The sequence below is a fragment of the Apteryx mantelli genome, chromosome 26 (genome assembly GCF_036417845.1).
Source record: "Apteryx mantelli isolate bAptMan1 chromosome 26, bAptMan1.hap1, whole genome shotgun sequence".
Classification (NCBI taxonomy): domain Eukaryota; kingdom Metazoa; phylum Chordata; class Aves; order Apterygiformes; family Apterygidae; genus Apteryx; species Apteryx mantelli.
The window spans coordinates 9,218,661-9,245,350 of record NC_090003.1 but is presented as its reverse complement, the minus strand read 5'-3'; the positions used below and the strand labels follow the sequence as shown (position 1 = coordinate 9,245,350).

Sequence of the window (26,690 nt, the reverse complement as noted above, 5' to 3'; positions counted from 1 at the left end):
TTCTCCAGAAGCAAGGACAGTGAACGTGCTCAGTAATTCAGAAGCTGGAATTTAAACCAACTATTAAAAAATGTAGGTTTGGCGTCTGCCACGAGTATCCCTGGCACTACAGGCACATCCTCAGTATTAGCAGTTCAGGCTTCCAGCAAAGGTGAAGCTAACAAAAATATATTTGAGGAAAACTTTATAGAGCTAAAATTATTTTGAAAATACTGTCAATGTGATTTGCATTATTCCTCTTTGATGTTTCTATTTCTGCTCTGAAAAACTGATGGAATAGATTGGAGCATGATTCAGCTGAAGCTAATAAGCTTTGCTTCTAAATCATTCCTTCGCACAATTACAATCCTTGTGAATAGAATAAGTCACTCGATCCTTATTTTGCTCCTTGTTTAAAAACTGCCTGGGCTAGTAAAAGTGCTCCTTTAATTACAGCAGTATTTTCTGAGCAAGATGGTAATTTTTACGTGCAATCGCATTTCAACCAAAACTTATTGATCAAGTCATTCTCACCTCGCGGATGATAATTAGGGGATCAGACAGAGCTCAGGCCAAATTCACACTGGTGCAATCATCTTTTCCAAGACTTTTTCCACCAGACTTTGAAACGCTTTGTGGGAACATGTTGACAATTTTGAGTAAACAGTGCTTTTTTTGCTGGCATAGGGCACTGCTGAAAAGCTCAGCCAGCTTTACTCTCAATTTCCCGACATGAATCCCAAGAGGATTGTATGATGGAGGGGAGAAAAGACAGAATATAGCGAGAAGACAGAGGAAGTAAATGGGGGAAATAAGTTCAGGAAGGCCCCGGGGAGGTGAGATGGAGAGAAGCCCATCTCATCTCCTACCTAGACCCAGACCAAGAAACCAAAGTCAAATCACAGTCAAAGCTACCAGAAATGAGCAGGGAACTGGTTACTTCCAACTAGTTGACTGGAAGTTGTCTTCTCCTCACCAGCAGCAACGTTCACGTAACATCTTCTTTACCTGCAGCTCCTGCCCTTTGCCTCCTTCACCACAGATGGTGCTGGAGAAGACTTGTCGGTTCTGAGACGCGCTGCTATCGAACGCTTTTGCCAGGGCAACGGATCGCAGCTCCCTCTGCTCCCATTTTATCGAGGGCAATTATAAGATAGAAATGACTGGAGGTAGTGAACGGAGGAAATGATACGGTGGCTGGCAGCGTGATAATAGCTTTCAGCATAATGACTGGGTTACGAGGACATAACTCTCCTCCTCGCACGAACACCCACTCCTGCGCTCCCAGGCTCTCAGAAATCAAACTGCCCTCTCGATATTAATGAGTACTTCAGCGAGAGCGCTCTGCTATTTCAGCGTCGTGCTCCCGATGCAGATTACAGCCTCTTTTCCTTACTGTCTCCACGCCCAGGGCTTTTTTTTTTTGCTCAGCTGGGTTACACCTGCACCGGACTAAAATTTGGAAAGCCGATCGCGAGACATCGATTCAAACACCAGCAAGGAAGGACACACACAGCCATCCCTATCCTAACCCCTCAGGGATCTTCCTCCAAAAAACCGGACAAAACCACGTCACCTGAGCGTTTAGATTAAATGAGGTCACCCATACGACTGATGCTGAAGCCACCTAAGACAGATACTGACGGGTAGAAGAACCTACTCGGAAGAGTTTGCAGCCACAGCCAGTAAGTCACCTTGGTGAACAACACCTTTGGTTAGCTAAGGGAATTTCTGCCATCTCCGGGGACAACAACCTGTTCTCAATTTATTCATACCTTAATCACCTTTATGGGTTGATGGGGATAATATAATATATCTGGGTAAAAAGTTTCGGGCATACAGGAGATTTCAGCAGCTATGGAATAGTGCAACATCTTTCCTTAGCAATACAATCCCCTACAAGCACATCACACCTTGATTTGCAGCGAGTTTAAGATCTCGATCTTAATGTTGCTGGTAAAATCCCTGTACGTTCTGCCATCTGCTCACGAGATGCAACGCAGCGGTTTGTATCACTTACACTGGAGACCCAGAATGAAAACAGACACCGAAGCTATTGCCGAAACAGCCTCTTATTTTTGTTACCAGTCTTCCTACTCAACTACTTCATTCACTTATTTCTTGCTTGTCTCCTCACCGACGACTACGCGTGCATTTGTCATTCCCTCCGCTCTGACCTGCTTTGAGCTCACTTACGTTCAATACTCTGACGGGATCCCACCTTGAGCAGGCCCCAATTCCGGAGCAGCAGGCAGTGCTACGTTGCAAGGTATTTATTTCGGCTACGCTGTGGATATCAGTAATACATGATGGTGTAATTGCAAAATCTCAAACGCGTTAACTGAAACTGCGCTACAGCAGGAAACCTCACGTACACAATGTGTCAGCCAAGGCAGCCTTCTCCTTCGTTAACACTTTCAATAAGCTGTTGCGATTGAATTTTCTTTCCCTGTTAGCTGAGGGGATTAGAAAAGAAGCTCAAAACTGAACAAAAAAAATTATACTGAATTATCGTTCGTGTTCCAACATACGACAAAATATTCAGGGAGGACAAAGCTAAATTCTCTCTCCTTAATTCACCTTACTGTGCTTTGTGTAGCCACTCTTACAGCATCAAACGTTATTAGCTCCACTTAGGGAAAAGTCCCTCTGCTTTTGCTGGCAGTTTTGCTTGAGTAAGGGAACAGGAGCCGGTTCCTTGCGAGGCTGAACGGAGGCCTTTGCGTCTCCTGTTTATGTACTGGTTTCTAGTCTGCTCCTTTCCTCCTCCCGTCTCATAACCCAAGTATTTGCCTTTTGCCAGAGGCTTGGAGGAAGCTTCCAAGAAAAGGGACCAGAAGAAAACTCTTCTACACAAAATAGCATGAGCTGGGCATGCTGGAGGTGCTTCCTACCCGAGATGGTTTTCCTTTACACGAGTCCTTGCAGCATGTGCTCACATTCTCCCTTCTCTTCTCAGCGCCCATCACAACGCCCCTGGAGCAGCGATGAGATTAGCTGGACATTACAATTTCTTATGGGCTTTTTCAGGAGAGGTCAGTTCCTCAAACCGTGACCAGAGGGGACTGAGTTTGTCTGCTTTTCTGTGCGCAGATGTGAGATAAAGCTCTTGAGGCTCCTTCCAGCCCTTACCTGAAGCTGAGCTCTGCTCCTAGCTGTTGCTGTTCTGGTCCTGTTAACTCCTGTCACCAGGGGAGGTGGCACTGCTCATCTGAAACAAGTGTTTACATCTGGGTAGAACAAGATATATACAACCTTTTGCCTTATGAACGCCCCAGGGTTCTTAATTAACCCACATTTCACAGCCAGAATTAATTCTTTGCTGCAAGTCTTGGGAATACGGGAAAAAAAAAACAGAGTTTAATGCATTTTGGAGCAAAAGCGTGAATCGCAGAAGTGCCAAATCAGTTGGATTTCACAAAGCTCAGAGTTTGCGTCTGCTTATGGTATTTATGTATGCTGTGTACCTGCCTGGCGGAAGGCAGACCGCCTTTGGATCTGTTTGCGTTCCCTCCTAATGGGAGTACTAGACCCCTTTTTCTTAGATAGCATTTGGAAAGAGAGATGAGTAATTCTTGTTTTTTAAGCATTGTCATAAAGAGTGCCTTCCCACTGCTTAGCTACAGCAGCAAAGAAAAGAGCAGGAAAAAGCTTTCGAAGCAGCTCCCAGGGAAAAAGGCAAAACCGTGCCGACGCGTGACACACATTATTCCAAAAACCGAGCTCTTCTGTTTTGCCCTCCATTGTGCAAAGATGCTGCGGGAGAACTTGGCTGGGAAATACATCAGCGCGCTTCATCACTACGGATCAGTGCAGTGACTGCTCTAGAGATAAAAGCATCTCGTATCTTTAGTCCCTGAGCCGTACAGAACAGGGTTTCCACGTGCTTGAATGGGGAGGGATTTTCTCTCAGCTGGGGTTTCTGCGTGTTGCCTCAACAGGAATTTTTGAGTACCAGCATCAGGCAGGCAGGTGCCATCCAGGCGATATGGCAATGAGGAACAAGGCAAGGAGAATTCAGCCACTGAAAGCGTGGGAAAGGAGGGTCCTTTTAAAGTCAACGCAAAACTTAACCACAGTCTGGAGACAATTTCACATTGGACTAATTGCAAACTAGCAATTAAGGATTATTTGTGTATGTACCTAAAGCAGAAGATAGACTCACAAGCCCTGGATATCCTGCAAGCCCATCACTGGGCTGCTGTATGCAGAGCCCTTCCCCTCTTCCCAACAACCAGGATACATTCATGCTCTTTACTAGACTTCCAACCGGGCTTTCATTTTATACCCAAGCTTGCAAGTTCATTCCCGGTTTCTGCTGCAGTAAAACTGCCCAAAGAAACCTAAGCCCCCGTTCCTTACTTCAAGGCGCCCGTGCAAATGCTCTGCCCACATTCTGCCTCTGAGCTTAAAAACGTTTCTGCAATATTCAAATGGTAATGCAGAATGTAATCTGCGATGTCCCATTTGAACAAACAGCAATCAATCTAATACGCTACAACTCAATTACTTCCTCGGTTTCTGTAACAGGTGCTGTCAAATAAATCCACTGGATAAATCAGTCCCATTGTAACCGTTAGGAAGGCTTTTATAACTGCGTTTGCTGAGTGGGAGGACATTTCTTCTGAGTCTTCTTACTGACAGGCAGATAAAAAAACATACTAATCAAGAGAGACGTGCAAGAAATGCCTTTGGGGTGAATTCCCATTTATACTAAGGTCCCTTAGCCCTCCACTCATTAGAGGACTCTCCTGATACCGCAGCAAAGAGAACCGAGCCCTTTGGGTCCGGTCCGGTTTTCATCATGGATGGACTGTGAGATGCCTAAAATACTGACGCTGCCTGCATAAGGTTTTCAGGCTAAGCACCTCTGCATCGCCGCCGCTTTACTCTTCTATCGCTGCTTGTCCTTTCTTACCGCCGGCTGGGTTTTGGCAGGACCTGAACTGCTCCGGCCCTGCAGACATCGTTGCCAGAGGTCCAGGCTTTGCACCTCCTGCTTGCAGGCGTACCCAGGTCCTCTGCAGAGCCCCGGGTGGTCTGCGAGGGCTGGTGATGGAAATATAAGTGTGGGAATGACTGACAAGCCCATCTCAGGGCCTGTGCAGCACGCTCGGAAGCAGGTAATCAGGGATTATCATTATCGTTCTTCAAAAGCAGTGAGAGCTTCATTTAAAAGCACTCCTGGCTTTTTTTTTTTTTGATGTTTAATTTCCACTGAAGCTGAGAGTCAGCTGTGTTTTCCTGGAGCTCTCAAGATGCATCAGAGATCTCTGCAATCCTTTCAACGAGCCAAGTTCCTCCAAGTACAGCCAAGCACGCTCACTCGAAGCGCTGTGTTAACGTATTTCCTCATTAGCATCCCTCTCCCGCGTAGGCTGTAAACATGCCCACTTCTCAAGCCCCTCTATTTTTAACGTGCCAAGAACCAAAGCTTAATCTGGGAGACAAATACAGGAGATGGCAAAGCAACAGGCCCCAGTAAATTACTCCTGCTGCAATAGGCACTCGCGATGGTTTTAAGAAACATATAATACTTTTAAAGCAACGCTATCAATAAGCAACTGAGCCCCCCCCCATCACTTCAAGGACTTTTTTCAGCATAAGACTCAGCGTTCCCAGTCCAAAACATTCCACATAAACTAAAGCAGATTCCAGATTTTCCTATGGAATTTTTGGAAAAGTCCAAACCAGGCTCTTCCGGGAAGCCAACCTCTAGGGAGGCATTTAAATATTCCTTTACTTGAGACATATTGCTCCATTTCTCTCAAACAGGCACAATTACAAGTCTGCTGCAAGGCAGATGCCTATTTTACATGTAAATATAAGTATTTGCATCGCAGCATATTCATGATGCTCCCTCCCCGCTTCCACCCCCAAATCTATCTTGCTACTCCTGGTGCTGTGATGGCAATTTAGAGCCAGAGCAGGAGGATGTCCCGTGGCAGGCAGGATATTGGGCTTGATGGACGTGGGTCCGAATTAATGCACATGATATTATGTTCTAATGATTTTCTTTCCTCTGCTGAGAAAACTCTTTCTTGTAAACAGCCCTTCTTGTAGTCTATTGCGAATTTTTCGTAGAAAACATCTCTGTATAAATTTCCCTTATGCTGTTGCACTCTATTTGCAACAAAATCCATCTTTCTTGCCGTTGTTTTTATATCGTGCCCCTGAATCTTTCCTTCCCCCTTCTTGCTCTCTTTTTTCTCTCTTTTCCTTTTAAAATATTCCACAGGATTCACTCTATTTCTTTGCATAAAGCTCTACGCTCTGGAAAACGGATCAAGAGAACAACACCTACTTAATACAGTTTCTTTCCCCTCGGTGGTTGCTCTTTTTTTTTTTCTTTCTTTCCCCCTATGCTTTGCAGTAAGATTAAGCAAGGGAAAGTGTCAGCTCTTTCTAAAATGAGAACAGCGCGGGGATTGTCTGCTGGCATCATGCGGCACGGCCCCAGATGCACAACAATAGAAGATCAGCAGAGAGCAGCTCTGCAACCGTTATTCGTTTAGCTCAGATGTAAATACGGTTCCTTTGAGGGGAAAAATGGAGAGGCTGCTGCAAGCCAGGCAGGACGAGGTCTACGGGACTCCAGGGGGGTTTGAAGATCAGGAAGCAGAAGGTCAACGGAACGAGGATCTCTGGAGAGAAGCCAAAGAGAGGAGAGAACAGGGACCGAGCTAACAGGAAATGTCACCCCAGTGCCATCACCGGTTGACTTGTTTGGCCGTTTTTCTTTTAATGCCCTCAACAGATGCGCTGCTTGCAAGCGACTACTGACAACTCCACGACAGTGAGAAAATGAACGCAGGAGCATATGGAAATGCTAATCGAGGCAACCTAATAAGACACAAAGATACAAGAACAGCTATAGCACTAGACCATGTTTAAAAGCCTCCGTTCCACCACTTCCCTCTAGGATGCCTACATTTTGGCCTGTGAAGTCTCTAATTTATCTGTACAGCATTAAGTCCTACATTTTCTGGCAAGGGATGTGCATAGCTCAGTTATTATGAATGAAATGAGCTGGTAACGGTTGGGTATTTATAGGCTCACCAGGCTGGTGCTTCAAAAAATCGGAAAGCATTTAAAGTGCCTTTGGCTCCAGAGCAAAATTAACAGCTTAATCCCTAGCAGCTTGTGCAGATGTTCAGGAGAAGTCAGGGCAGGAAAAGTGACCCCGCAAGCAGCCTCAGCTTTGTGCTGAGCATCTTCCCGTCCCGTTTGCAAAGGGAGAAAGATGAATTAAATCATTAAAATGTGGAAAAACGCGACTGCGCTCTCAAGACTACGATGAATAGCCATACAGAAGGTGGGGTCTGTGCAAATTTCTGTGGAGGAGCTCATGAGTAAAGACAAGGCACTGAAATCATTCGTTTGCTTAAGGTAATTGAGCTGAATATTGCTAAAGATATAATAAAACAGCTTATCACTAATTTAGTTGAAGAAACTAAATGTCTACCAGGGATACAAAATAGGAATCAGAAACTCTTCCTGTTTCCTGGAGACCTGCACTCCAAAAACCCAGCAGCCCGGACAAACCAGCCGTCGATACCCCGGAGCTCTGTGGCTGCAAACCAGCTCCGGCAGCCCAGCGGCAACCCGGCCGAGGGACACGGTACAGGGGCTGCGAACTTGCTCGACGCTGTCAACGGCTCCATCCAGATAAAACGGCAGGTTGCCCCTGCTCTGCAGTCCTGTGTTTGAGCTGCGGGTTTCCCAATCACTCAACTGCTACAGCGAGTGGCAAGTCTGGAAGCAGATCCTTGGAGTCTAGACTACCTACCTGCCCATCCGGGGCTTGCAAGACAGCCAGGCCTTTTCTGGAGAAAAACTGCATGTTCTCTCCCCAGTATGAGATATTTCAGAACCAAAAAATCCAACAACAGAGGCAAATTCTAATTACTTAGTCGATACTGTTCAGATTCTAGCTCCGGCGAGCGCTGGCTGAGCCTCGGGGCTGAGCCAACACAATCTATACTGAAGTCCAAGATGAGAATTATCACAAAGAAAGGGAAGAGGAACAACGTACATCCAGCTGCTCTCCTCAGTACCTCACGTTCCCCTAACCAACGAGTGTGAGGTTGCAGTGCTGCAAGTGAAGGACAGATGGAAAAACTGAGACTATAAGAAGTATCACTTACTACAGAGGAGAGGTCCACATTTACCATCCTCCTGTCATCCAAGTTGACTGGCTGGAGGCCTGCAACGTTGAGCTGGACCGAAGAGGTTCTGTATACAAACCCCAGCAGCCAGTCCCCCCTAGGAGCAGAGCAAAACAAGAGCGGGAATAAATCCTGTTGCCAGACCGATGTAATACATGACTACTCAGGCCACGAAGAGAATAAAAGGGCCTGGAAGCCCAGCGATGGCTGGACCAAGCCTTGCTGTGGCTTTGTTTGAGGTAGGAATCACAGCACTGCTGGACGCAGTAGTGTTAATCTGAGCATAATCCTGAGTCATGGGTGCATCATCATTACATTCAGTGGGTTTAAGAATCTGACCCTTCCATTTGTTTCTATATTTGCCTGGAGACTACACTACATTCACATATTTAATCTTTTTAATGTACTTATGCGTAAAAGTTCTCCAGCCTGTAGGCAGCTATACAGGTGCTGAGGCAGATAGTACCAACGTTGCTGACAAAGATGTCAACTCTAACGCTCCTCAGAGCGCTTCTGATTTATAGGTGCTCTTTAAATGTAAGGTTTCAATGACAAAATCAACCGGAGTCTCTTCCCACCACAAAACGTATTGCCTTAAGTCATTGTGACAGCTTCAGGGCAGACAACGGCATGAAGAGAGGTGATGCATCCTTCAGAAATACGTAACCTGTTCGTCTGGGCAGAGTGACAGTACAAAACCTGGGCGCTCTGCAGAGGAGATTTAGGTTGAACATAGCAGTATGATGGCAGAAAGTGAAAGGCACCTCCCCAGAAAGCCGTTTCTCGCTGCTCCCGTTCTCTCCAGAACGGTCTACGCTGGAAGTTGTGCGTAGAGGCTACGCTCTGCGAAACCTTTGCGACGCATCCCCGCCACAACACGGTCGCTTCGTTTGTCATCTGTCACCACCTTGCTACTCACACGTGGGTTCTTTGGGAAGCTGCAGGAGGCTAACTCAGCTGGTTAAGGTTTTCTACTAGGGATCTGTAACCCCGCTGTGATATCGAATGGGACAGCTCTGACAGCTGGCTTTCACTCTCCGGGTTCTCTCAGCCTTCAAAGCAGAGGGGGACAAGCTACAGTGGACTGAAGCTCAACAAACCGGGCCCAAATCTGATCTTGCAGGAGTTTTATTCAATGATGTAATTCATCTGACCTAAATATAGTTACTCCCCAACTGACAGAACGAGGCCAAAATTTGTATGAACGTGACAGCAGTGAAATCAGACTCAGATGGGGAATGTTTGTATAATGTTTGTATAATCCGTCTCTCCTATCTAATACCCTCACATAAATTCTCCATATTTCTCAGCTACCTCCTCCAGCTGCCCCTCATGCTAAGGGAATAACCCTCAACTTCAGCATCTTAGAGGACTGCGGAGAACCAGCACAGCAGAGTATTTCCTGACAGTCTCCTCACCTGCTTCTTCCTATTTGCGAGCCCCAAGCTACAATTTCTACGTCGTTGCTCATTCAGCTTTCAAGACGGGGGCTTGCCGAAGCAAAGAGACTAATCAAATTATTGTACACACGCAGGTGCAAACACACATTGTATTCCAGCAGCACATTCAGGCCCTGAAACTACAACAAGATCGTTTCTTTTATGTTATAGGAAATGAATATACTGAGCTTTTTGCAGAGAAAGAGACTTTTGTATAGCACAGGTTGGAGCAATGTTTGCCATGGCAATTTCAGTTATAGGCAACAACTGCGCTCATTTATGCCTTTTTGGAGGAAAACAGAAGCACTCCCAGGTCCCCACTAACTAATCTACAGGAGGCAGCAATTGCTTTTTCCTTATGTCGCATAAAGAAATACAGTCATTTATGCGCACATCCAGCATCCCTAAAACCTCCTGTGACCCAAAATAGACGAAAGCAACATTTTTCAGGTTAGCCAACAGATGGGCTTAATGACTGGTTCTTTTAATACTGAGTGCTTTTAATTCTTTTATATAGTTACTCTTTGTAAATTAATATTCTACATAAGATGCACAGTGATATAATACTTTCTCATGTAGGCATACATATGGATGTGTATATGGAGAGGACCAACAGCATTTTCAGCTGTCCTTGACCTGAGGGCTCACGGCTTTATAAGCTGTCTTTATTCACGGTTACATGCTCTTTCCTAATCTTCTTGCCTGGCTATTTCTCAGTTTATTTTCCCATGCTCTTGGTCTTCCCTACTTCATTCCTTCTTTTTAATTTCTCTCTTCTAATCGTGCTGGTAAGCAATGTCCTTGTCGCACTTATCTTCCAATACACAGTCATTAGGTTTGATACCGTCCCTTGAATTTTTAATAGCTTTTGTAAGATTGCTTCAACTGCTTGTGGCCTCTGAATCTCCCTCTTCTCACCCACCAGCTCTCACAACTCTGCAGAGCAGCTGTCTGCACAGTTTTAAAAGGCTCACTTTGGGTTTCTGTTCCTCCACATCCCTAGCGAGTTTGCTATAGCTACTCTAGTTGCACCTCCTTTGTAAGTAAAATACCTTGTTCATGCAAACTATCTTGACCAAAAACCGAGGCTAGGTATAAAAGCTCTTCCATTTGCTCAAGCTTCTTCACTTCTGTTCCAATTCTCATATCTTGTTCTCCATCAGCACACCCTAATGAACTGTATCTCAAAGCTTTCACCGGTTTGAATTCATGTTCTTTATTTTTAAGTGTCAGTGAACTTAAAGGCTGCATTTATAGTCCTTTACATAAAGCTGAAATTTAAAATATGTGACATTTATGCACATAGACACACTGACTGAGCTTTAAATCGCCGGGGTGATGTAAGGCTGCCTCAGTGTGAATAGGAACCAGGACTTACATATTGAGAACCTCAGGCTTCCAATTTAATACGCATTGCAAACAATCGAGCTGGAGACAAAACCGCCTTGAACTGTCTCCTGAAGACTGTCATCTCCAATTAAGCTGAGGGAGAGACCTCCAGAGGGAAGAGACTCTGGCACTTCCGTCTCTGGTGCTACTGAACCAACCCATTCACCAGCTGAACAAACACTCCCTTACGAAAGCTTTAAAAGGAATAAATGTACAAAGTCGTTTCAAAGTGACCCTAGTATAATGAAGCAGGGAACGGAGCGTGTACAGACCTGCAATAACCGTTTATGATCCTGCCCGACACCACTTTTGTGAGGGCTTTCCAATGCTTGGCTTCTCCTTCCACCGGAGCTCCCAGTAGGACCGCATCTTCGATGATCCCTTGCGAGTCTATTAAGATGAAAGCAGAACAGCTCAGATTTGGGAGATGGAGCACAAAATACATCTTTACGCGCACACGGAGGAGGGATATATTCAGATGTGCGCTACAGAAAAATCATCATTTAAATTTTAAAGATAGAAATAAGGAAAAGGAAGATCTTAGGCATAATTTTCCATAAACACTGTCCACACTTCGAGTTATTCTCAATAAACAAATGTGAAAAACAGAGACCCTGAGACAGTGGAAGGAATTAGGCAGACAGCAAGAGGGAGAAGCAGCCCGGCCCCTTGCCCAGAGAGACGCAGTTTAAGCAGCAAGATGGAAAGGTCTTTGCACAGACCTATTTGTCTGGCGTTGTATAAAGCTGAACTATTACATCTTGAAACAGGTGAAAGGGACTGACTTTGGATACAGTGAGCAAACGTTATCATTAATTAAGCACGATAAACTCTTCTCTCCACCGGTCCTTCAAGCTGAGTTGATGAAAAACACGACCTGTACACGCAACAGAAAACCTCCAAATTCTTAATATTGATTGGGAGCTAACAACAATGAAGGCGTTTGCCAGCGTGAAGTGATAATCTATCCATCTGGTTTGATTTTCCTGAAGCGTACTTTAACCAAATGCCCAGGGCCCAATTTGCTGAAAAGGTACGTTGACTTTTAAGCATAATAAACCTTCATCTCTCACCTTTAGCAGAAAGCAGCAGCTGAGACATTTCAGTACAACGACTGAATGAGAAATATTGGGCACCTCTGCTGCAGTCCTCAATTAAAATTTAAATATTAGTGTGCTTCCCCACTTTAACTCCTGCCAAGTCAGGAGAGCAAGAGACAGTCCCAGCCTCGATGCCTTTCAAAGATTCGGTGGTGTTTTATTGAGGTCTTTTTAGTTCACCTTCTGCGCGGTCAAGAGCTTGACGAAGGGGAAAGAAACTCCTAGACAACGGAGCACCTTCTTCCAAAGCAAAGTCACATTTATTAGCGCTAAATGATGTAATAGCTACAACATACTACATTTATGTATATTAATAAATTGAAGAGATATGAAGCACCTGATGACGGAGCAGTTAGAAGAAATTCTCAGCCGTGCACATCACCTAACGCCGTATGGGCGTACTCTGCCCAATCCATACTCCCTACCCGTGCGAGCCCTGCGTTCCCAGACGCGAGCCGATGGCTGGTGTTTGCAGTTTATACAATAATACGGTGAAGTTCGTGGGGAAGTGAGAGTGCGAGTGACTGCACGCCACATCAAATCAGGACTGAAGAGGTGCTGCCTGGCTAGACTTTTTTAATTCAGATCATTTGGTTTCCTTTCCCTAATAGCCGTGAAGACTTGGAGCGCCCTGCGTTGCCTGCATCTCTGCAGAGTGTAAACCCCGGCTCCTGACAGCAATCCAAATCGCTCTTGTGCTATTATTTCTTAATTGCATAGCAAATTTCACACCAATCAAGAGAACAGCAAAGAGCAATTCCATTCGGTTAGTGTAATCTGTGAGCAATAAAGTCCTGTTTCCGCAATCTTGGGCAATGAAAAAAAAAATCCCCGGGCTTTGCAAACAGGCAGCTCATTCCAACCCAGGTACTAAATTCCCCGGCCGCAGTGCGAGCCAACTGACTAAACCACCAGCTAATTCATCAGGATCCCCAACATTTGGGCAAGATATTGGAAGCTTTCATCTCTCCAGGCTTTTGCACAGCTTATTTCTTGCTCGGAACAAGAACGTTCCACCTCGGCTGTAAAATATTCACTTTCTTTGAATGCTGATGGAGGGGGAGGGAAACCTGAGAACGGATCAGTGACCTGTGCAGGTCCTGGCGCTCTAGACAACTACACGTATTCCAGTCTGCAAAGCTTTTATACCGACGAAAAACAAGAAAGCCCATATAAGCAGCCAGAGCCATTAACAGTTTTCATTAGTTACGCTTATTTACTTAAGAACATGGGAATCCTGATGAACAAATCAGACCAACGATCTTCCTAGGTAGGAACTTGTCTCTGACGGGGTCATTACTGCCTGTTCTTATATAATGTTGTTTTCTGGAAACCTGCTAAGCTCTGGCTTCAAAAGTCATTTGGGATGAAGTATCCAAGGGTTATTTAATTGTTTTGCAGAACAGTATTTTCTTTTAATGGGCTTTAAATTGTCATGGCGTTTTGCTGGATAATCCGCGATTAGTTATTTGTCCACGGAAATGCCACAGCCATCTGGATACAAGAGGCCTGCATGGCTAGGTCTTGTATTTCTTTTGTGCGAGGCATCCCAGTCCAAACCCAAATCGCTCTCAGATGTCCCGGGTCTCGGCTTCGTTCTTTCCGCAGCTCGCGTTGGAATGTGCATGGGAAGGACGCCTTGGCAATCTGGACTAAACATGCTGCTTTTCATCTCGCAAACAGCTCAGCTTTCATAACTCAATTAAGGAACTGAAAAATTAGTGTACAGTGGGGAGCTGCTATGAAACCTAATTACGATGCTTAGATTCCTTTAGAATAGCAGCCAACCTTAAAGACCCCTAATGATTTCCTTTCATGTGTTACTTAGCTATGGTCCCACGTTATTCCCATGAGAGACTGCAGGCCATTAAATAAAAGCCTGAAAGCATCTTAGCCCCCCAACGTTCTCAAGGCATAAGAAGAGTAGATCTAGGGCCAGACTGGGATCTGGCTTCAGTGTAACTCCATTAGGATCATTCTGGATTTGATTAAATTTATTCTGAGAACAGAATTTCTGTGTTTCGCTGAGGACTTCCATCTTAAACCAGAAGCGAAACTCTGGTATACAGCTGTCAACAGAAAAAAATGCTGATCTTCTCCATCCTCACTTGACTATTTCCACCTTCTCGGACTTGAGAGTGAACAGTTGCCTTTATAAAGCTCCTTATTTATTAGTTACAGTCTGTGAGGCTAAATGGTTAATGAGTTAAATTGGCTACGTAGGGGGGAAGGCAGGCTGCACACACACACTCACTACTGACTCAACTCCAAGCTGCGATTTACATCAACTGATCATAACGATTTTATTCTTTCTCTAAATTAAAAATAGAATCTATTAATAAACAGAACCACAACGGGTAATAAATTGACAGATGGTTTTATACTTGACTTTGGGGGAAAATTACCATGAAAATAGCAGATGACAGTGGCATTTCAATGACTTAAATGGAAGGGAGGACTCATGGCATCAGCTACAATAGCTACGGAGAGCTTCCAATAAAGGCAAAGCATCTTCTGCCAAGTTCAGAGCGGCGCGTGGGCAGCTCGCAAACTGATCCAGCAGTCGAATGTCAGCAAATGTCAAGAGGGTTGTTTAGAGACCGGTGACCAAACAGCGCTGTCAGCCACACTGGAGTGTCTCTAGTGAAGACGGTGGACTTAATCCAGTGAACGGGTGGAAGTGACAGAAGAATTTGGCTCCAGGTGCACTTCAAAACCATTTTTAGGTTTCTGTTCTAAGCTGTACCTCAGAAACCAAACACTGGTGGCCACAAATCTGCCAGTAATGCCTACTAAACCAAACAGTTATAACCAGAAACTCATCAGGCCAGTATCTGGGCTTGCTACGCTAGCAAGCACTCATTAGAAGGCTACCTACGCTGAGCTTTGTGCCTGGAAGCCGAAACACAGCGTTTCAGTGGAGGTGGCCCCGTTCAAGTGGCCCATTACGTTTATGTGCCGCTCAACGAATCACTCATATTTGCAGAAAAGGCTAAGCCGTAACCCCATCGGCTGAATTCAGAAGGCGCTTGCAGCTTTTCGTTGCTGCAGCGCGCACGCAGCATGTCGAATGTCTCAGCAAAAAGCCGAGCACTGAATGTCCCCCTAGAGACCATCCATCAGAGCAAGGGTGAGGAGCAACAGTAAAACATAAAAGCCTACGCTACCTCTTTCTCTGTGTCTCTCCTAAAAGACCCAAGCTCTGTTCCAGAATAACTCTGTTGGCAGAAAAGCTTCTCTCAGCAGTAAGGAAAATAAAGGAGAAAAAGGTTAGAAGTTGAACGTTACCTTTTTCTTGAGCCATCTCCTGCAGGCAGAAGTAAATGACTCTCGCCCCCAGACTGAAGCCGATCAGCGTGACGGGTCGCTTGCCCTAAGAAAGAAGGGAAGGCAGGACAGGCCATCAGGTATTCTTCTAGACCTGGAAAAGGAGCCTGGCCCCAGGATCCCCGAGACCCTGCTATGCGAAGCACTGAAGCTTGTGCATGATCTATTAAACGTCTGAGCAATTCTGGTGGTTTCAAAGGGATTACGTATCCTTACAGTTATGCACAGTTCAGCATTCGGAGTCCTGAATATCTGAGTATTTTGTATTTTTTGACAGTCAGGAAATCAATCGGAAGAATTCAATAACGGGAAGCTATGACAAAATAGGTGTTTCAAACAGAAACGAAACAAACACTGTCGTTGCTTTGAGATTTCCAAACGAAAAGCTAATTCGAGGAGCAAAACTGGCAGAAAAAGCTGTGATACAAAAATACTAACCACTTTAGATTTAAGGCCGAATGGCAGCAGCGCTGTGTGGCTGTTGTAGAAATGATGAGAGGTAAGGTTTTATTTTGAATAACCCAGGAAGGGTTTTTTTTATGAGATCACGGAGCGCCTGATCTCAACAACAATGAAAATGTTCTTTTTACGAATTGGGGAGCAGGTGTGCAATGGGCTCCCTAGACATCGTGCTTAGTTTTAGACTCTGCAGCACACCGGAATATGCGTTTGCACAATAACTAACGCTTAAAAGGCGGTAACAAATGCCCCCAAGCAAAACAAAGGGCTTGTTTGAAATGAAGTTTTATTGCTTTTCTTGGGATTGTATTTTTTATGACAAATCGAGTTTGTTCCTACTCTGCTGTTTCACGTGGTTATTTATGACATTCAGCTCTGGCTCCCGTAGGGCTCCTCTATAACTGACGCGGGACCAGCGCGCCTGCAAGACGAACACGGGGCCAGCAGAAAGCCGCCTGCTCCGCAGCCTCCGTGCCAGCGACAGCCTGGCAAATAACGGCAGGTTATTCCTGCCCTTCACCTGAAGGGCAAAATCCATATGAATCTGTGCTCCTGGCCACCTTTATGCCGGTGCTTCACTGCTGCAACGATGAAGAGGAAGCGCATTTACAGCGACGGGTCAGTAGGCGAGTCTTTTTGCTTGTGCATCTGATAAAAATGAAGGAAACTACAGGCTACTGAAATCCTTTCCTCAGTTTAATTCCTCCCAAGAGAGCTGTTAAGAGAAAAATCCAGCTCTTTTCTTTCTCCTTCACCATTGGATTTTCCTCCTTAACTCTGTTCACAAGAATACTGCACAGACCTTGTCGCAGTTATTCCAGAATCAAATCTGACGAATGCCTGTATTAGTTCAGGATCAATAAAAGCAGAAAGCAGCCAAAATCTTCAATGAAATTATTTTACATTTGTGCTGGTATTATTTAGGCAAAAACAGGGCTCATGGTGCAGCTAAACGCTACACAGTATTCCCTTATACTGTATTGCTAGTGCCTCTTAATTCTTAATTATTTTTAATATTCTGTGTTCTCTTTTCCTTTTCTCCCACCTTTCCCTTCTGTTCTCAGACTTCCACTAGGTGAGTTCGCCCGTCTGCTTTGTGAAACAGTCAAGCCGATTTTCATTTACGACCTGGATATCTCCTCCTTCACACAGAAGAGTTTTGGGTTAAACGGAACAAATCTTTGCAGGAATTACCTGATTAACTTGGAATTTCCTATCTTTCCTCAACGAAATAGGTGCATACTGCTGACCTTCAGGCAGCAATTTTTCATTTTTCAGTTTATTATTCCATTTTCTGCTCCCTGGACACAGACCACTTGCTACTTAACTGGCACGACTATAAACCGTCACCCCCGCGGACCAAATATCGATTCCTTCCAGACATTATTCCCGGCGTCCTTTCTAGCCAATTACCTGCTGTCGGCTGAGCAGTAAATGTGCCAGATGTTTGCCTACTTCGGCCGACCGATGGAGACACACTCCCCAGGGGTTGTCAATGACACTGGCAGCAGTCAGGAGCGAAGCCGGCCAAGTCAGGGCTGTCACAATACCTGCAACGCAAAAGCAAACAGCACGGCACAGTGGCGAAGCGGGGCTGCTCTTAGGAAATGTCAAAAGCAAGACGGTTCACTGAAGTTCAAAGCTAAACGTAGGGCTTTCTGTCATTTTCCGTTCTTCTTTCTCAAGAGCTGATCTGAGAAATGTTTTGCTAGACTAAAGATAAGAAAGAATCTGATGTTCTGATACGGAGGCAAACAGACGCCGTACCTCAATGTAGTCTGCAGGTTTGAAAGGTTTGCGTAAAGCACTAAAACGCAGTATAATAATACAGAGAAATACAGACAGACACACACTGAACAAAGGTGTTTCCGGCTGGGATTTTAAAAGCACAATCAATGACACAGAGACAGAGCAATCCAGGAAAGCAACTCTGAATCACAGGTGTGGCAGAGAAGATCGTTACGTCAGTTCTGCAGAACAGGTGCTGATGCTGCCAAGGGAAGTGGTTTCTCAGGAATCTTCCTTGTTTAGGAAAACGCCTTTAAACAAACCATAACAAGTGCACGAGGCAGATCTGACGGGCTTTAGGTGCTTACCTGACAAGACAGTGAATTTCAGGGCTTCTTGAGCCATCATGTTAACAAAACCATTCAGCAGGGAATCTAAGGCGTTGCCCAGCTCCATCAAGTACTTGGATTCCCAGGCCAGGCAGTACTGCTCACTTGACTGCAACATGCTGCTCCATGGCGCCGTGAAGCTCCCTAGGAAAGGTTGCAAACGTGGAATTTGGAATTTGTTGTCACAGAAAACACGACAGCTGACTCCTGGCAAGGAGAGTGCAACAAAGAGGCAGCAAAGACCCTGTGGGACACTTGAATGCGCTGTCATATTCAAGAATTATATTTAAAAGTACTATTAGATTTAGACTCCGTAGTTCCACTCTTTTAAATTAAATTTTGGCTTTGTAAATGTTCCCACAGTTTTAGCTGCCTTGGCAAATAGTCTTCAGTGTGGATACAGATATTACCTGCAGGCTCAGGCTTCATGACCCGTTCGGTTGCTTCGAGACTGCCAAAACAGAAGTCAATCAATACTAATTAGGTCAGGTATTAAGGAAATCCCTGCTATCATCAGGCCAGGTCTTGCAGCTCCAAGTCTTCTCATACAGACCCCAAAGGAGCATCTGTCCTGACAAAGATGAAGTGCTGAATGGCTGCACACGCTGACTGCAGTGGGACCAGAGACACGGAAAATATGCAAGATCTTGTAAAATCTACCACCGAGCATCTTCCTAGCACTTCGGCTAGGTAGGCAACGACTGCGTTAACGGCTCTGTCCGACAGCAAGGAAGAGCAGCATTTGCAGATCCAGAATGTGCGTTTATTTTCACTTTGCCTTAGTTTTTTTTTCTCTCTCCAAACGCTAATCAAAAGCAGTGCCGGGACATTTGCGAGAGAATGGATAATTTACACTGTGCAAACTCAATTTTTTGCTGAACAATTTTTAAGCCATCGTCTCTCCTGTCCGTAGCGTAGGAAAGCCTGGACCAAGCGCTCAGGCGGGGCCTGGCAATGCTATTATGGCAGATGAAGCTCTGAAAGGCAGAGCAGAATATTCATCTTAATTAAACAAACTGCTCCCACACGGTTCCCTCCTTGGACACTGCAGGGCCAGCTGAGGCAGCCTCCGACCAAAGTGGCCCGGGTGAGTCCAATGCCGAATCCCACCGCAATGTCTCGGCAGGCTTGTGAATGCACAGACAGGCAGCTAACAGGAGCTCAGAAAACACAAGGCAGCAAACTCCTTAAAAATCCCGTCCTCACTCCCTCCGTGTTAAGGACTCACGTAAGTATGGACACAGGCAGCCACAGCCACAAGGAGGAAAATGGGTAACAATTTTAGTTTCGCTGTTTTAAACATTATAGCAGATTGCTAGTTATGGAAGAAGAACGCGTGTCATTCGTAACTCCCTTTTAAGGGCAAACAGATACAGACGGAGTAAAAAGGTTCCTGAAGGGACACGCTTGTCTTGGTGACAGTGCCTGGAAACCCTCCAACCCCAAGGATTCGGACCCCTGGCAAGCGGACGATGAAAAAACCCAAAGCACAGTACTGCAAAGTGAAAATAACCTTACTCTGACAGCTAACGGCAACTTAACAGGCAACAGGACAGAGATATATCCTTCTGCATTAACGACATCAAATGCTAATTACGATGCCCCTGAATACATTGGCAGCTGTTCCGTCAGGTTGCTGAACACATCAGCAGACAGCTGACATATTTTATACGACAAGCTATCCTGGAAACTGAAACGCTACGAACTTTTCAAGGTTGCTGCCTGTTAGCTCACCTCCTGCGCGCTGCGCTTAACAGGGTTTACTTGACACAACGTTCTTGGCAATAAATTGCATTAGATACCGAGAAAGACGGGGCTTTCTGTTAATTGCTGGAGGATAAACATAAGGTCTCAGAGATAGGTGAGGTTTGTACTAGTGCTGGAAATCGTCCACCCCAACCAGATCTCGCAAAACCAAACAGGATTTATTAATAGAAACAACCTTGTTCAGTACTGTTGTCACTACCGCCAATTTACTGTCATCTCTCTTTCCTCCGTTCTGGCTGGGATTGCAGATCTCCATCACAGACCTGGCTCTCCAGCCTCCTCTCTCTTCCCTTGTCTTGTTCTTACCGTATCTGCCGGTGCAGAGCCACCCAGTAATTGCTATGGTGATATGAAGCTGCTTCCCTTCAGTAAGTGGCAGAAATTCAAACTCCTCGATGGCTCCCACACGTTTCTTCATCTTGTATCCTACACGCAGCAGCGCAGAAACACGAGTGTCAGGACTCGCGCGGCAACGACGAGACTCTGCAGCAGTTCGTACCAACGCGAACATTATCCCGTGCCGCCGTAGCCGCGAGACGCGCGGTCGCTCTCTTACCGGTTAGGCCAGCTCCGGCCGCTCCAAAAAGGGATGCCATGACAGCAATTCCAGCGGTTGAACCTAAAGCAGCTGCCCCAGCACTTCCAATGATCGTAGCAGCTCCAGCAGCGACCAGAGGGGCAGCAAGACCCCCCGTCAAGCCTGAAAATGCAACACGGGAGATCTCCGATCTATGATCATTTACAAAAACCAGGCAGTCCTTTCTCCCTGCTGGGTGAAGTCCTGCTGCTGCTACTGGAAGAGACCAAATGATGATCTTGTTTTGCATGGCCAATAAAGGGACTTTCTGAGACCCTCCCCAGGACCTGAAACTCTATGCAGATTCTTTGACTTCAATAAAAATGAAGAATAATTGAAAAGCCAAAGAAAGAACTTGGGGCAGACTAGGGTGAGCTAAGCCCTTTTTGCTCGGGAAACACTACGCTAGTCGCACGCTACTCTGAGTTTGGAATTGAAGGTGACAGTCTGATCCTCTTCTAACACAAGAGGAAAGGAGGAAAAACTGCTGTCTAAGGGTGACAACCTCAGCTTGGTATTTTCCCCGGCTGAGAACTTGGGTCTTGTGGTTTGAATTCACGGGATGCACAAAACAGGCCTCCTTATCACGCTAGCTCGGGTGTGCCCCGGGAAGACATCTTCTGAAACCTCCACTCTGCTCGTTGCCATCCTTACACTGACCCTCCACCACGCACTGGGAACTGCTCCTTACAGTCACTGGAGTTACATGAGAATAACTTTTCCAGCTAATCCTTTTAGTTTTATCTCGGTGCGCCTGCGAATGCTTTTCTTAGATTTGGGTTTTGTTTTTTTTTCTTGTATCCGAAGCAACATATTCTCTTGAGCATGGCAAAACGAGTAATGAACGCTTTAAAATTAGAGCTAGGGCTAAGAGGCGAGAACGGCTCCTGCTGCTGAACGTGCCGAGCCAAACGCCCGCTGTGCCCCCAGCGCTATTTGTGCGGCTCTGGAGCAAGTCTCCGAAACGCCCGGGGCAGCCTCACCGATCACCGTTCCGCCCCCGACGGTTGCCAAGCCGATCAGCAGGTATCTCTTCAGCTTCTTCCTTCTTTCCTTCTTTTTTCGTGATACTTCGGCAGTTCTGCGGGGGGGATAAGAAGCATAAAAGCTGACGGAAAAGCCTGACGGATAAGAATGCTGCATCAGAATCTGCTTATATTCTCCTCGGCATAATTTCCTTACCGGGAACAGTAAAAACTACCATGCAGGTGTGGACTGTGACAACACACTCAGATTTATGAGCATGGAAATAAAACCACAGATTTAAACTGAAACAATTTAATTGGTTACAAAAGCCAACAGATGTTACTTACTTGGAAAACCCTTCCTAACAGGGCTGAAGCTTGTAAAAGAAAGAAAGAAAAAAAAGAAGTGAAACAAAAGGTCAAAAGCATTTTTACATCCATACACTGCCTATGTGCATATGCCTTAAATAAAATCATCTCGCTGCTTTTAGACACACGAAACCTCTGTTTGCATTATGCCGTTAATTCCGTGCGTCTCCCGGAGCAGAGGCGGATTCTGCATATACATGGCCCATGTTTGCGTTCGTTAGAGAGAGACCTCCGCCTCGAGGCTGCGGACGGGCTGCCAGGCTAACCTGGCCCGTTTGGTCTCGTAGTTCGTTAGGAGCTGCGCTAAAGGCTCGTCGGGCTGCAGGCACGCATCCGAAAAGGCGGCAGACTGAAAGCTCCTGGGTGCTTCGCTCAGGTTTTCAGCGTTAAGGGTAAGAGAAAAACCTGACAAAATGCTGTACCTCTACGTATTCAGGGCTGCAGAAAAGACATTTGGTCGGATTATGCATAAATTACTGTAACGAATGTGTTAACCTTGCGCATCGTTGCGGACAGCAGAGGTTTCCCCTTTCGTTCTCCATTCCTGCGTTTGTCATTAGAGGCAAAGGCTGCTCCTGCTAAAAGCTCATGCGGTAACAGCTCATAACCGCGTGACAGTACAGGGGGAATTTTGTGACAATCCTTTTTAAAAAAAATAAAAAGGAATGCAGACAGGACTTAGAGCAGCATTCATGGTATCTTCGGGCAGGAAAAAAACCTGCCAGAACGGTCAATTCTCACATTTTAAGGCACAGCCTGCAGATCAGTATCCTGGGACTGTGAGCGCAGCAGATCAGGGATGCAAGTAAACTAGGTTAAATAACGTCTGCGTCCTGTAAACCTTATGCCACCACATGTAACCCCTGTGCACATATCAGATTTCCTAAATGAAAGGCTCCCTACGAATGTAAATGATTACTGTTGTAACCGGCTGTGCACTGGCAACGGGTTTTTTTCGCATGGTGCAGTTTTCAGGGGGGTTTCTGGTTTAGGTTGGTCTTTTCCTCCCCAGCCAGTAACATTAAAACTAGACTGTCAAGACAGAAGGATGCGTTTTGTATTCAGTGCCACAAAATCTGAAATAAAACTCAATTCAGAGCCGTCGTTGGGCTGGAAAAGCAGGCCAGAACGATGCAGCACCAATTTCATCTCCTGCCTAATGCGGAACGTGAAATGACCTCGACAGACTACAGAGAAAGAGCAATTTCCCTCACCCCGTCATGCAAAAGGGGACCGGATTTCATGCATGAGCCTTAGGAGTTGCTGCGATTCCTCAGGGGAATCTGGCCTGCGAGGCAAGAAGCAAAAATACTGTGGCTTGAAGATGAGCAAAGCCTTCCTCCCTACGATCCATGCAGCTCTCCCGTCCGCTTGGAGATGTTCTGCTGAAGACCATGGTCCATTAGACCTGAGAGCCACTTTGATCAGGACACTAGAGGCCAGATTCTGCTTCGGTCACTCAGAAACAAACAGAATTATGTTGGTATAATAAAAATCAGCATTTGGTCCTGAATTCCCTGAAAAGTGCATTAGAAGGCATCACCCCCCCCCACCCCCCAAACCTCTCATTTTAGGAACAAGAACTGAAACTAAACTAGGTTACGACTACAAGGGAGCTAAGTGGAAACACAGAAAGTTGTTTGAAAGAAAAGAGGATGGGGGTAATTTGTGCTAACAAGGAAGGAGAAGGAATCAAACTGTATTTGCCAACACCAGTATTTCAATTCAGCCACTTTCTAATTACTCATCACAATATAATAATATAGTTATTAAACACAGTCATTAATTCATTTGTATGGGTGCATTTAAGCTATGATTTAATAAGCTTATCAGAAACAGGTGAATAAACCTAGAAGGAACAAATGATAATAATTATTAGGCAGTACTTTTGGCTTCTCTCCACTGTCTTTGGTTTATCTCTTCCAGGAAGCACTTTCCACTGCAGAAGAAAGTGTGAGAAACAGAGGATACGGGAATAAGTAGTTTATAGAGGAAGTTGCCTTCTAGCCTGTTTACGCAGTGGTTAATCTAGGCCTTGAAACATGAGAATTTATCTTGCTTCCAAACTTGGATATTTTCCCTCTTAATCCTAACCTAATTGTGGATTTTCATTATCCGTATAATTGCCTAATCCTTCCTGGAACCCTCGAAGCGCTCTGTAATTTGGATAAAGGCAATTTTAGATGAGTCCCAAACAATACGCAGCTTTGTAAAGCACAGTGGGAGGAGAATGAAGCACGGTGGGCGAAATCCCTGCGTCGCCGCCGTCAACGGCAGCGCTCCCACTGCCTTGCATGGCACGGAGACGACGTCTCCGCAGCCGCCCTTCGAAAAACACTGTGTTTTACCTCCGTTTGCCCGTTCTGCAGCAGCAAACGTAGCTGTCTGCAGAGAACAACGGTGGAGCCTGCGAGGGTATTTAGCAACTTCTGCAAAACCCCGTTTGCTTTCTGCGATTCCGTGGACAACCCGCGGTTTGCACTAGCTGCTGCATGCAGTCAGCAAGCTGAACGCCCAGCTTTGGAAAAAATTGCTCCCGGTGTTTCTTAAACAAGCGCTGTAGCAAAGCAATTCCCTCGGCTCTTCTTTGGAGAGGGTTTCTTGTTCTCCTCTGGGTTAACATTTACCTGCTCTCCTGCCGCACCGCGCCTGCTCCCGTAGGAACAGAGACATGCACAGCGCAGTTATTCCTTCCACGGAGCCATAGCAGGCGTAAGCGCGATAGGAAAAACGAGCACGCTGAGATCTGCCTGGAAGCAGAGAGCAGCTGCCTTTTTAATTTTACTGTCTGCTATGAAACGCGGATGTTCGTCCCCTTACGAGGTTTTTGTGGCTTTCGGAGACAATCTCGCCAAACGCATCATCTGAGAAAAGGAGCAGAGCAGAAGCGTAGCTATTAGCCGGTCTTGTGCAAAGCCGGGAGGACCGCTTTGGGGAAACCTCTTTGCTTTCTAAGAACCAGAATGACGTCAAGAGAGCTGAAACACAGCTAGCCTGGCTTCAGTCGCAGTAATAAGCAATTTGAGTTATGTGGGTAGGAGGATTGCAGCTAAATCTTGCCTAAAGACACAGTAAGTAAAACCACTATTGCGAGAACTTTTACCTGTCCTTGCTTTCCGGCTGTCACTGGCATCAGCTCCATTTGACAGCTGCTTTCCTAGTAGCTTCTGCATTATAATTATCACTGCTTTTTTTCCACTACGGTAATTAACTGCCTCTTATGGTCCTTCTCTACCCTCAGTCATTTGCAGCTTCTGGCCTGAAGCACAAATTATGTTCAGAGAGATTTTATAGGTAGGATTACAGATCATTTTCCAATGATGAAAAGCAGCACGAGTACATTTCAGTGAGCAGCTGACGTCGCGTTTTCCAGTTTCTCACCCAACGGTGTACAAAAGAGAGCTTCACACCTGCCAGTCAGAGCATGTTTGGCCCTAGCAATGCGGATTTAAATGTTTGGAGCACTGTTCCACAGGTGACCATACTGAACATTTAACTTTGCAAATACTGGGCCAGAGGCCAACACATCCACAGCAGCAGAGCTAGGAGCAAAACCTCTTATGAGTATGAGTAAAAAAATGCATAAGCAGCCAAAAACCTGCTTGGTTGTGACGGCTCCAAAACCTCCTGCAGTCAATGGTCAAAGCTGGAAGGATCCTACACAGACGTTAGTGTATTCCCCACCCCAAAAACTCTGAGGCCAAAGCAGGGGATGGGTTTATATACCACTTCCTTCCCTCACTGAGCTCTAACTTCAAAACAAAACCAGCCTCATCTATTCCCCACTAAAATCTCAGCCTTGCGCTGGTTTTAGCACTGCAATAACGAATGTTTTTTTTTCACGGCAGTAGTGGACTGCTCTCAAGAGCCACAGTCCAACTGATATATAATTAGCTTTTGTGGCACCATCTTTGCAAATGACTCCTCGCCCTTGTTATGTGCGGTTTTACGTGCTAAAGGCCCAGGACTGAATTCCGTTTCCACAAGCCACAGCAAAACAGTCCCCATTATTACCAACCCTTGCTCCTGTCCTCTAAAAGGCGTCCTTCTTAGAAATCCGTGATCTTTGAGATTATTTTGACTTTCCCTTTTTACAGTAAGCTATAAAGGTAAGCTTTATTTAACAATAAAGTCATTAATGAGAGATACCTGTCACATGCTGCTTGGGAACCACACAGTAACATCTGAATTCTACTGCGTCAGAGACGCTGATTAAAGCATTTATTAGCACTCAGGTTAATCTCAAAAGCCCTGTTTGCTCAGTTTGTAGATAAAATTATTAAATGGTCTCCTGAAAGTCTACTATGGACATGTTTACTGCCTGACATATTGCTAAACCTTCAAACATTTCCTGTCTAACAAGTGAAGTATAAAAATACCATATTTTCTATAGATACCACGTTGTTGGCTGTTTTACATGGAAGAATTGGTGATTAAGAGCATTAATTTTACTTTCACAATAACACAGAAGTGTTATTGTGAAAGTAAATTGTTAGGACTGACTGTCCTGACATTGAAAACCTGACTGTTAGGAGTCAGGTTTTCAATGGAACGCAAGTATCTAAAGATGCAGACAGTTGCCTACTTTCCGATGTATTTAAGCATAGCCTACAGTCTAGGAGAGGGAACTGGAACAAGCAAACGAGGGAGTTTGGTGCGGAGTGGCCTTTACCAGCCTGCAAGGTTGGGTCTCCGCTCTGATTTTAAGAACGCCGAGCAGTCTCGGTTCCCAACGCAGCCAGCAAGCGCTGTGAGGGCTCTGCAACCCCATTTAACCAAGCCATAAATAAGTGCCATGGAAGGAGGGGTCGGAAGACCGGCCTTGGGCACAAGTAATTAATGCTAAACTTTCAAGTGCTGCTGGTGGTTTTTAATCCCATGGTCAACCCAAAGGTTCTTACTCTGATTCTTCCTCTTTTTGTTCCTTCAGGCTCTCAAGTAAAGATTCCTCCAGGGCTTCCAGCTCCTCCAAGGGGATTCTCAGCAGCCAGGTGATGTGGCAGATCAACACCCTCGCCCGAGCGTCATAGTATC

At 45.5% G+C, this 26,690-nt stretch overlaps 1 protein-coding gene across 1 annotated transcript in view; it reads right to left on the bottom strand.

Moving 5' to 3' along the window:
- Nucleotides 1–26,690, bottom strand: part of TMCO4 (transmembrane and coiled-coil domains 4) — a 43,775-nt gene that overhangs the window by 4,589 nt on the left and 12,496 nt on the right. Inside the window, exons 5-13 of the mRNA XM_067311211.1 lie at nt 26,558–26,690; nt 21,306–21,403; nt 20,302–20,445; nt 20,052–20,171; nt 17,958–18,122; nt 17,275–17,411; nt 15,364–15,448; nt 11,248–11,365; nt 8,127–8,244 (exon numbers count right to left, since the gene is read on the bottom strand). Of these exons, the coding sequence (XP_067167312.1) occupies nt 8,127–8,244; nt 11,248–11,365; nt 15,364–15,448; nt 17,275–17,411; nt 17,958–18,122; nt 20,052–20,171; nt 20,302–20,445; nt 21,306–21,403; nt 26,558–26,690 (1,118 nt within the window). The remainder of the gene's footprint in view (nt 1–8,126; nt 8,245–11,247; nt 11,366–15,363; nt 15,449–17,274; nt 17,412–17,957; nt 18,123–20,051; nt 20,172–20,301; nt 20,446–21,305; nt 21,404–26,557) is intronic.